Below are 11,502 nucleotides of genomic sequence, written 5' to 3' on the forward strand. Positions count from 1 at the left end.
TTATAGATTTAATTTTGATATTAATGGTGAGGGACAGAAAGAAAGACAAAAGGGAATTTGTCAGGAGTGTATAAAGAGAGTAGGAGAGGCTGGGGCTGTGGCTCTGAAAAGGGTTTGGGAGAGAGATGACAGGTCTCTTCTTCCCCCTCATCCCAATCCACTGCTCCAGTTCTTTCTGGCTGTCCATGATAGGATTGTCTAGTGCCAAAATGATGCTCTCTCTAATTTGCATTCACACTGCAAATAAGCTAGGACCACCCTCAAGGGAAGGCAGTGGTGGCCATGAGGGACCAGCAAGGGTGACTAGCTGCAGCTGTCTGTCATGTGCTCATTCTTCTCCAGGGAAGGAGACTGGATCCTTTCTGTGAGGGTTGGGGTCCTTGTCACAGAATCACTGAATCAATTAGATTGGAAAAGACCTCTGAGATAGATGAGTCCAACCTGTGACCAAACACCATCATGTGAACCAGACCATGGCACTGAATGTCATGTCCAGTCTTTCCTTAAAGACCCCTAGGGACACTGACTCCACCACCTCCCTGGGCAACCCATTCCAATGCCCAACTACCCTTTTTTCTGAAGAAGTTCCTCCTAATGTCCAACCTAAACCTCCTCTGGTGAAGCTTAAGATTGTGTCCTCCTTTTTCTGTTGCTGGCTGCCTGGGAGAAGACACCAACTGTCTTGGTTTGGGAAGACAGGTATCTGCCATGGAAAGCTGAAGTTTCCCTTGGACTGGAAAATGTAAACCGCCCCCCCACCCCCCCTTCTAAATTATTATAATTTTGCAATTAAGGACTTTCAGGCAAAGATTTGGGAATAGGAATAGCAGTTCTTTACTAGGCATATTAAGAATATAAATGCAGTAGTACAAAAAAACCCTAAGCAAATAAACAAACAAAAAAAATCCTAGAAACCCTGACAGAGTCAGAAACATGACCTGACACCCTGTTGGTCAGGGTGTTGGAAGCAGTTCAGAGTAAGTCTTCCTGGAGTGGCAGGTGTGGTTGTGTTGGAGTAGAGATGATCTTGTAGAAAGAGTCCAGTAATGGCAAAATGGGTTTAGTCTTCCTCTGGGAATCCAGTGGAAAACCAGATCCCTGGTGTTCCTGGGTCTCACTTTTTATCTAGGTAGAAACAGTTGGCTCCCCCCACTGGGTGGCGCATCTCACAATGGGATGATGTAATGTTTTCAGTCATGTGGTGAGCCTTAATGGCCCATTAACAGAAGATATCCCCTGGAGGGAAGATGGGTTTGTGGGAGAGGTAAGGAACATTGCTCCACCTGGTTTTAACAGCTGGCTTATTAGCAGAAGGCCCCCGCCCCCTCTCTCCTGGAGTTATGAGGAATGGGTTATACAAGAGGTAAAGAAAACATCTCCCCAACCGGTTTCCCCAACAGATGGAATAGAATAAACCTTTTTGGTTACATATTGCAACCTAAGACACCAACCCTCACCTGGCCACAGCCTTCTCTCAGGTATTTGTAGAGAGTGATCAGGTCACCCCTGAGCATCCTCCTCTTCAGGCTAAACAACCCCAGCTTCCTCAGCTGCTCTTCATAGGACTTGTGCTCCAGCCCCTTCTCTCCAGCTTCATTGCCTTTCTCTGGACATGCTCCAGCATCTCAGTATCCTTTTTAAATTAAAGGGCCCAGAAGTGGACACAGGACTCAAGTTATGGCCTAACCAGTGCCAAGTACAGGGGAAGAATCATTTCCCTAGTCCTGCTGGCCACACTATTGCTGATGCAGACCAGGATGCTGGCTCATATTCAACCAGATGTCAAAGGGACCTCCAGGTCCCTTTCTGCCTGACTGCTGTCCAGCCACTCTGTCCCCAACCTGTAGCTTCTCAGGGGGTTGTTGTGGCCTAAGTTCAGGACCCAGCACTTGGTCTTTTTAAACCCCATATTGTTGGATTCAGCCTCTCGATCCAGCTTGTCAAGTCCCTCTGTAGAGTCTTCCTACACTCCAGCAGATCAAAACTCCCCTCCAACTTGGTATCATCTGCAAATTTGTTTATGGGAAACTACTGGACATCACTGGAAATGCTAATGGAGAAGGCAAACCTTTTAGTTAAGGAAAACAGCTTTTTTTTTTTTTTTTTTTAATTATAAAAAAAACTTCTGCAGTGCTGCATTTAAATCACCAGCTTTAAAATTATCCTCACTTCACAAGAATTAACAGCCTTACCAAATATTATTATTGTCATAAAATATAATGGCAATTATTTTTGGTGGAGGAGGAAGATGATCTTTTGTGTATCACTCCCACTGTAAACTGCTATTTAAATTGCCATCCTGAGCTCAGTCTTGGCCACAGTTTTTGGCTGCAGGTGCCTTCATCCTGGAGTTTTACCATTCCACAAAATGCCAGCACTTCTGGGTAGTGGAACCCATTTAGACTGCAACCCCTGTAGGGAAGGAAATGAGAAAGACATCTGCATCATTGCAACCTTACAGGACAGCAGGCATAGGGGGGAAAGATGGGGGAATCTCCTGAGAAATCCCACCTGCTCTTCCCTGCCTGCAGCCCTCCTCCCAGCATGCCTCCTATGACTGTCACCCAAACCCTCACACTTTCCCATTGATCCAGGCTCAGAATAGCTCCTGTCAGCAGCCAGGGAGCTGTGGCCAGCTGACACTGGAGACAGCAGATGAAGGACATGGAGCTCTGTCACCGTGCTGGCAACCTCCTCCCTCTGCATCCCTGTGGCTGCACCCTGGGCTCTCATCACAAACCCCTGCTCAGAAAAAGAGGGAAAAAAAGAAGAAATAACGTAAGGCAGGACAGGGAAGGGAGGATGCAATGCAGCTTGGAGCAGGGCAGGCTGCACCATGTGCTCTAGCTCTGGCACCAGCCATCTTGCTGCCCAGGTGACCCTTTTTGAGGGGCAGGGGTCCAAAACTGGATCCATACTTTTGGGGATTTTCCACATCCTGTGTCCACTTCCACAGCCCTTTGGGAATGCCAGCTGCCCAGCAGGAGGAGAGCCCTGCATTCCTTGGAAGTGTGTCTGGGAGTGAGGGGGATCAGTCCCTATCACAGCGGCACTTTGAAAGGAGTGCAGAGGCTCTCCCCGCACAATCTGCCTGTCATCACTGATCACTTCAGGTGTCACATGAGGTTTGTATCACTCAGAAAGGTTCTACTCACCTTGCTAGCTGTGACCAGGATGAAGAATGGGTTTTAAATTACCCCACTTGATGTGGGAGAGGAGGAAGTTACCCCCCAAAGCCCAGGGGATGTGCAGGTTTGCCCTATGCCTGCCTTGGGCTTTTGATTGGAGCATCCCCTGAACAGGGCCAGCGTCATGCCATAATGCAGGGCTGAGAATGCTCCTCCATGAGGCTGACCATCCCCCCAGCCTAGCATAACCCTGTCCCTGCATCCCCAGGGTACTCTGGGAGACAATGGCCTGGCCATCCTGAGAGCGTTTGGGACAGCTGCTAAGGGGCAGGAAGGGGGTTTCCCTCACACTCCAGTATCATCTCTCTGCCCAGGTACACCTGCAGTCTGGCAGGTAGCTCTGGAGGCAGGTGACATCACCCCAGGGCTCAGATGGAAGGGACTGTGTCAAGGGTTTGGAGGGGGTTTTCCACAGGTGGAGTTTCTCCAGGCAGGTAAAGCTGAGTGCATTGCAGTCCCTGTCCAACTGATCTGGTTGCCAAGATCTAGTTTTGGGTGGAAAACCCAGTGTGGTGTCTTCACTCCACAGTGATGGGGAGAATGTGGGGTTGTCCTGTGACCAGCTCTTTCTGCCAGGAGAGCTTCTGTCTGCTCACCACAGCTGCTCAGGTGGTTTTGGGCTGTTCCCTCACCTTATACCCCTGGGAAACTGCTCACTGATCACAGCCAGCAAAACCAGGAGCTGTGGGGGCGGCCCCAGGGGAGAGCATCAGCCCACAAAGGCAGTGAGGAAACCCCCTCCGTGCCAGATACCCAGGCAGGCTCTGTACCCCCTCCCACAGCGCCCTCAGCACTCTAAAATTCCGGCAATTCTGTGGGGTGTGTGTGTGTGTGTGTGTGTGTGTGTGTGTGTGTGTGTGTGTGTGTGTGTGTTTGAAAATGAATCAGTGCAACATCTTAGCCTCTCCCTGGTGTGCTTGTGGACCGAAGTGATCCTGACACTAAGCAAAGGAAAAGGAGGCTGATTGAAGCTGAGAGGTGGAAGGGTTTTTTCTGTTGATTTTTTTATATTATTATTTGGTTTTTTTATTGTTGTTGTTTGGGAGTTTTGTGGGGTTTTTTTGGTTTTGTTGTTTTCGGGGGTTTTTTTAATCTTTCTTTAAGTACGAACACCATCTGTCTTCCCCAACTCCATCAGTGCTTCCAGTCCCCAGGCAGCTTCGTTCTTCCTAATTACTATCATTAGGCACTGGGTAGCAATTAGGGAGGGATGCTGATGAGCAGCATCAGGAAGGCTGTGGTCCCCTGACAGCATGGCACAGGGAGGCAGCCAGCCCCATCTCTCCAGCCCATGGCTTTTCCACCAAGGGAGCTTGTTAGGGTAGCATAGTATTTTCCTTTTTGGCAGAAGCTGATAGGGAGGAGATGGAGAAGGGAGGTGCTGGCTGGCAGGTCCATGTCCTGGAGAATGCTCAGAGAGGCCTGACACCACTGGGAATGGCCTGCTCGGGGGAACAGGACAATTGTCGAGGTGTTCAGTGCTGTTGGATGGAGCAGCAGCTCTCTTTGCCTCTGGTTACCCCACAGGTGTGCAGCCACCAGCGACCATTTCTCCTGGGCAGCCCAGGGGCCATGGTGATGGGCTGTGTGGTCGGACAGCGTCAGGCGCAGCTGTCACCCTCCGGTCTGGCCCAAGTGGGGCTGGCTACAAGCCTGCCTGGCTCTCCCCGGTTCCCGTGGCTGCCCTGGGGCGCTGCAGCCGCACGGGGTGTCAGTGCCACCTTGTGGCGGGCGCCCTGGGACTGCTGACCTCTCTTCTCCCGCAGCCTCTCACGGATGTTCCCCGAGGGCTGCAGGGGCACCCGCGTGTCGCCGTGCCATCGCTGGCACTGGGAAGTGAGCGATGGGAAAGGTTCCCGTGGGATGGGATGAGATGATGGGATGGCCGCACAGCTCCTTCCTTGCGGCCAGTGGGGGGATCAGAGGCTGCGCCCAGAGACAGACGGACCCTGTTGGACGTTTGCCGTCGGGGCATTACTTCTTGTGTGGGATGAAATGGTGCCCTCTTGCCCTGCCTGCCGTCAAGGCCCTGCCCATGGAGGGGCAAGCTGGGTCTGCAGAGGCCTGTTAGGGGTGTTTAGGCTGGAGTAGTTGGGCCTGTGGGCAAACTCTCAGGAGATTAAACTGGTGGGTGAACCAGTAATGGGAGTGGAGAAGAGAAAGTGAGGGAGAAAAGCCTCACTTTGGAGTCTGGCAAGCCTATGGGATTGAGAAGGGTTTGGCAGACATGACTGGTGGCTGCAGCAGACCCTTGGCTGGGTGTTCCCTCTCCTCACACTGTCGTGCACTGTTGGCCAGCTGGGTTCTGCCTCTAGGACCACAGATTAAAAAAACCCCCCATGTTCATAGGTACACCAAGGCTTCTTTCCTTTACCACCAGCATTTTTGATGAGACTTGCAGGAGCTCAAATATGCTCATGACCTCTTCCAAAACAGGGTCAGTGGACCTGAAATGTCTAGGGAGATACTGAAGTGATTTTGCAATGAGGAGGGTTTTAGCCTCGATTGCTTTTTTTTGCCCAGGGGTTTCCTCAGACTTTCCCCTGGCTCTCTCTGAAACCCCATGCCCCTGCAGCCAGGTGAAGCCTGGCTTCACCAGCCTTTCTAGGCAGTTGTGCAGGCAGTGACGTGGGTGCCAGGCTGAGAAGGAAGCACAGCTCCTGCCTCACAGAGGGAAGTGAGAAATTGCTGTGGGAAGTCAAAGATAGGCAACATCCCCACCCCACCCCCAAAATAAAAGACTTTCCCCAGTACTTGTCCTAATGGCCAGCTCCTGGCATGGCTGTGGGGAGACACAGGTGGCCAGGCTTGGCTGGTTCCCAGCTGTGCAGGTGGTCATGTATAGGGAATGTGTTGATAAAGCCACTGCCAGGGGAGTCTCTCTGGCTCAAAGCCCTGCTGTACCCAAGATAATACATGTACCCCAAGATACAACATGTACCCCAAGGACCATCATGCTGGAGACCCCTAAAGCTAGGATAGGGACCCCATTCAGACCTCTGAGCATGCACTAACAATGGGTTCACTTTATTCTTTAATTTTTACTGCAGTATTTTTCATTTCTATTCCCTTGGCTCTCCATGCAGACAAGACCCTTTGCCCTGTACATAAGGATGGAGAAGCGCACAGAGCAGGTTACAAATCCCTTCCAGGCAGATTGGGCAGAAGGGAAGCATTTCCCCACCACAGCTGGCAGCCAGGCAGACACAATGCAGGGAAGACACTCCACATGCCATAACAGAAAGGAGATCCAAGAGGCACTCACTGGTTGAGGAATACAGTGTTGATCCAATTGCCACTCTGTGCACTGCAAATGCCAGTGGCATCCCATATAGGGAGATGCCTGGCTTAAGCTCCAGCAGAAATGAGAGCAGGCAGAGGTCCTTACCTGAGCAGAAAGAGGGGAATTTTCAACAGGATTTGTATGGGTGTTTCTTTTTCAAATTCCCAGATCCTCTGGAGTGGGCAGTGCATCCACAGGGCTGGGCTGCCACTGTCACTGGGAGGAAAGTGGAGGTGGATCCTGGCAGTTCTGCTCCATTTCTGTATCGCCCCCATCTCCCCTGAAGCAGTTGTTCTGTCTCCCAGAAGCAGTACTTCTAGTGACAAAACATCCCCCGACCTGGTTTTGGCTCTTTTCTCCACTCCAGATACACAAAGGTTGTTTGAAGTTACTTCACAGGATTGGGTGTGAAGCATGAGGATGAGATTTCTGATTCATGCCATGGCAATACCCTCTCTGCAAAGGGCAGCATGGCTGTTGTGGGTAACTGGGACACCAGCCCTTGAGCCTCCACAGTTTCTGCCACAGGTGTCTGGAGCCCCAGGAGACAGTCACTGGGCATGTGGACCACCTCTTCCACCATCCTCAGCCTCAAGGCTGAGATGGAGATCCATCCCATCCTGAATCATGCGGAGCCTCACTCAGATGAGAGTTCACCTCTGTTAGTGTGTTAAGGTCTGGGAGAGGAATTGAGGTGAGGAATTTTGGCCTTGGCACCTGTGGCAGCACCTGTGATTGACTTTATGAGACATGCCATGAGTCTGGCTGTAGTGCTACAGACAGGAGAGAAGAGAGGTGGTCACCTTTCAACAGTAGCATCTGTCCTGCAGCCCCAGAGAGAACTCAGGCTTGGGCAGGGAGTCACCTTCCCATCATCAGAGGGACATCCCTTCCACACAGTGCCTCCAGCTGGGAGTGCCTCCTACTGGGAAAATGGCATTTGGTGGCCCATTAGTGCCTGGTGTCAGTGCCCCCACACCTTGCTTGGTGGGCTCTGTTCAGTGTCCAAAGCCTCGTGGATGAGGAAGCCACCCATCTAAGGGCAGACCCAGAGATGGTGCTTCATGTAAATAACCCCTCAAAGCACTTCTAAGTGACCAGTCACCTTCTTCCAGGGGCTTGTCACCCAACCCAGAGTCTCTGTTCAGTCAGGGGGCATCAGCTGCTGTCATTACTCAGAATCAGCAATCCCACACTAACGAGTTCATTTCCCAAACAGCCCTTCCTGTGCTTTAAAGCCACTTACAGGCAGGTGAAGAAACCCATCTACGGGGAAATGCCTGGGGTCAGCAATGCCAGCCAGCTCTGGCACACAGGCAAAGCCTTGATGACACTCTCATAAATTAAGTCCTGTCTACACTCACATCACTCCCTGACTGCTTTTGTGCAGTGTGGAAGCATCCATCCCAAATGACACACAGTATTTCTGCAGATACAGTAAACTGAAGTGACAGTTGTCTGGGGCTGTAATGACAAGTTCAGGGAGCTCCTCTGGACGAGCTGTCTCCACTGCCTGCCTCTGGTCCTCCCTAACTTCAGGGACTGTGGGTCAGAGCAAGGGTAGATTTTTTCCCCTCTTCACTGCTTGCTTGAGAAGATGAACTTTCTTCCTATCCCCAGGGTACCCGGCTGTGGAGGGGGTTCCTATGAGTGCCGGTGGATGCCTGCCACTCTATGAGAGAGCCCTGAGGGTGGAAAGACCTGGGTATCACAGAGTGCAGAAGACAGGGTGGCAGGACTGTAAATGGAGTAGATGCTGGGTGTGCCTTGCTCCATATGGCCTCAAGTCTCCTTTTATTGAGGTCAGTAGCAAAAATCGAGCTACTGCTGTGTGGGATTTAGTCCTAAAGTAACTCCTTGCTTCATTTCCCCCTGCAGTTTCTGGTGTTCCAGCCCTGTGTTCCCAGCAATTGCCCATCCAGTAGGAGACCTGTCCAGGCGCAACGGCTGCCTTGCAAATGGGACAGCAGCTCTGCCACACTCCTCATCAGTTGTGTCTCCTCTGCCTCTTCCCAATGGTTTAGCTGTGGCAGCTGTCAACAGTTCATTGTAACTCAGCATGATCCACTTTGGCTTCCTCCAGCATTTACAGGTGTAACTTGAGACTCAGCACAAAAAGGACAGTAATCTTAAAAGGCTGATCTTGCTAAAGGCAAAACTTGGTTCTCACAGAGCTCATACCCATGGAAGGCTTTGCTTGTCCCAGGAACAGGCTGTTAGTGTCTGCAGGGACTGGCCAGAGCACTCCAGCCCCATTCCCCTTGCCCTCAGACTCTTTCCTCTCTGGCACAGTTCTGGGTGGTTTTGGTGGTGACCAGTGCTGTGGCCCCCAGCTCAGTGGCAGGCAGTGGGAAGCTGTGATTGCATTCCTCAGGCCGGGGGTACACAGTGGAGAGCAGAACAATGTCACCATCAGCACTGCCCTGGCAGAATGGCCTCTGCTTTGCCCTGGCTTTCCTGAGTGGTCCCGGCATCTTCAGGCTCCCATCAAGATGCAGGAATGGGGCTGGGTTCAGGGCATCATTTCCCTCTTGCATGGCAGGGTCCAGGCTGGGCAGGGAGGTGGCAATGTCTATGTTTTCTGGGAAGGGACAAGAAAAGGGGGTTACTGGGCTCATGGAGTGGAGTCAGGCAGGTCCCAGGGAGTCCTGTCCCTAGGGAGAAGATGGATCTGGAACAGGAGGAGTCTGAAAGGTCCCCACACCTCTCCTGCTGCACAATTGCTCCTGCTTGCAACTGATGGGCTTTCCCCCCTCCCCCTAAAAGACAAGAGAGAAAGACTGAAACTTGCACTTCCACTTTGAGTCCTTTTGCTCAACCCTGCTGGCAGCAGAAGAGCCCAGCCCGTGGCAGCTTGCCCTCCCCGACTGCCTCTCACTTAAAAATAGACTTGTTTACACACTTCGAACACAGCCGTGTGCCTCCAGCCCCAAGCCTCCTGCCACATTCCACATATCCAGTGCTGCAGCACTGGGCTTGCTGTGGTGCAGCCTTGGGGGACAAGGGGGATGTGGACCAGGGCATGCAACAGGAGACTGAGTAGTGCCTCCAACACTGGTCAATAATGACCAGATCTCTCTCACCACTGGATTTCTCCCTTCTTTTTCACTTTTAGTATTTTTCCTAGGCATGTGCGTCACGGGCTGTCACAGAGCAGAAAGGCCCCGGGTAATGTCCCCCCAGTCTGAGTCACCATCCAGCACTGCCAGAAGTGTGCAAGCAAGCCAGGGCACAAGGACCAGCTGCCCCACTGTGGACACTCACTCGTGAGGCAGTGGTGAGTGCCAGCATCCCTACGTGGCAGCCCCTCTTGGGGGTCCTGGGGAGCCATACCCCCTACCTGGGAATGAGGAGTAATGAAGCCAGGCTAGACCACTTCTGAGAAGATTGTTCAAGGCTGAATCAGTGCCATTGCAGGGGCCCCCATGGGAGGAAAGAGCCACCACAACAAAATGGGCCATCATGGAGCACTGTGGCCTTACTCTCCTGGAAGTACCGTGCTAGGAGAGGCTCAGCCCCATCCCTTGAACCCCACGTAATTTTGATGCACCAGGTAACCCTGTGCAGTGCTGCAGTGTACTGTCAATGAGGCTGGCCCTGACATCCCACTGGGGTCTTTGGGATGCATGTTGGAGGATGCTGGGCATCCCAAGCATGAGAAGCAAGCTGGGTGGTCCACATAGGATCCCCGCTACAGCGCCACAGAGAGAGGCTGCCTCTGGAACCATCCCCAGGTCTCCACCACTGCTCCCACTACTCCCACTCCATCCTCTGGCTACCGGGGGAGAGGTCTCCCATAAACCAGTGAGCTCACAAAGCTACGCACCAATGCTCTGTACGTGTCCCCTCTGGAGAGGGGATGGTGTCAGGACATGGTTTAAATAAACAAGGCACAGGGAGACCTGGCAAAGGGAGGGACGGCTCAGCAGAGTTGCACTGGCAGTCAGGTACAGGCATAGGTTCCCAGAGAATGCAGCACACTGCCACTCAGGCAGTGATTCAGATGCCCCAAAATGCCATGGGATGCCTGCAGAGCTGATGTTGAGGTGGAGGAGCTAGCCTGGACAGGGATGTGCCTCAGGGGAGCCAGCAGTAAGTGATCTCATCTACCCCAGGGTCCTCAGGGTGTTAGAGGGAGAGGGAGAGGGAGAGAGAGAGGTCTCCTACCTTTGTCCTCTTCATCTGCTGCCTTCCTCTTTCTCTTTCTCCTCCACTTTCCCACCTTACAGGCCAGGAAGCCACAGAGGGTACCCAGAACCAGGATAAACCCCACCACCACTGGGACTCCGAAGATCAGGAAGGTGCTGGTCAGGGTGGTTGCCAGGGTAGGCTCTGCTGTGGGACGAGACGCTGGTAGTGTCAGGAGGGGGAGAGCTGAAGGAGGAAGGAGGGAAGCAGCATTTTTCACCTGGCTTGCCTGGGGGCTGCGGTGGCAGGGAGGAAGTGTGGCACTTAACTGTGACCCACCTGCCACCAGCTTGATGATTATCCCCCTGCTTGATGAGACCCTTATCCCACTCCCTGTCCCTAGGTGGTAGATGAGAGCTTCCTGCTCTTCCCACAGTCACCCCTAGGGTAGGTTGATCCACCCTAGGGTGGATCATCTGACTTCTCCTACACCATGTTCCTCTCACTGGAACTGGCTGCTCTCTTCCCCCCTGCTTTAGGTGAAGGCAGTGCACCATCCTCCATTGCCAGCTCCACAGCCATCCTCAGGAGATGGTGCCTTCCACCTGCCCACCCCTGGGGTGCCCCCAGCCTCCTTGGCCCACCACCACCCACCCCTGGGGAGCTCAGACTGCAGCTGCCCTTGTCCCCTTACTTGTGTTGTCCTCGAACAGGTCAGAGCACTTGATGCATGACTTGGTCAGGATGTCGAAGCACTCGAAGGAGAGGCAGGAGGGGGAAATGGCAGCTTTTCCTGATGAGGACATGGCAGAGTGGGAGTGAGAGCCCAGCTCTTGCATGGCATAGCAGTGATGGGGCCACTGGAGTGTAAAATCGCAGCTCCCCAGGCCCCGTGGCAGAGGG

The 11,502-nt window shown here is 52.7% G+C and overlaps 1 protein-coding gene across 3 annotated transcripts; it reads right to left on the reverse strand.

Moving 5' to 3' along the window:
* Positions 1 to 6,260: 6,260 nt before the first annotated feature.
* TNFRSF13C (TNF receptor superfamily member 13C) lies at positions 6,261 to 11,502 on the reverse strand. 3 transcript variants are annotated; one of them, XM_083859705.1, is made up of 3 exons: positions 11,294 to 11,502; positions 10,639 to 10,803; positions 6,261 to 9,052 (listed from the first exon to the last, which is right to left on the reverse strand). In XM_083859705.1, the coding sequence occupies exons 1-3, from the start codon at positions 11,436 to 11,438 to the stop codon at positions 8,739 to 8,741; spliced, it is 624 nt and encodes a 207-aa protein (XP_083715831.1). In that variant the 5' UTR covers positions 11,439 to 11,502; the 3' UTR covers positions 6,261 to 8,738. The 3 variants fall into 3 exon arrangements, with proteins under 3 accessions (XP_083715831.1, XP_083715830.1, XP_083715829.1); XM_083859704.1 differs by having other exon boundaries at positions 10,639 to 10,806; XM_083859703.1 differs by having other exon boundaries at positions 10,639 to 10,845.

Source organism: Zosterops lateralis (genome assembly GCF_965231275.1).
Source record: "Zosterops lateralis genome assembly, chromosome: 4".
NCBI classification, from domain to species: Eukaryota; Metazoa; Chordata; class Aves; order Passeriformes; family Zosteropidae; genus Zosterops; species Zosterops lateralis.

Bases quoted from the DNA above. Each gene is read 5' to 3' on its own strand.
- TNFRSF13C (XM_083859703.1), bottom strand. From the start codon at position 11,438: ATGCAAGAGCTGGGCTCTCACTCCCACTCTGCCATGTCCTCATCAGGA. The intron at 10,846-11,293 runs GTAAGGGGACAA...TTCCTCCTTCAG, and splicing joins CCTGTTCGAGGACAACACAA to CTCTCCCCCTCCTGACACTA. The intron at 9,053-10,638 runs GTAGGAGACCTC...GTCCCTTCCCAG, and splicing joins AGCAGATGAAGAGGACAAAG to AAAACATAGACATTGCCACC.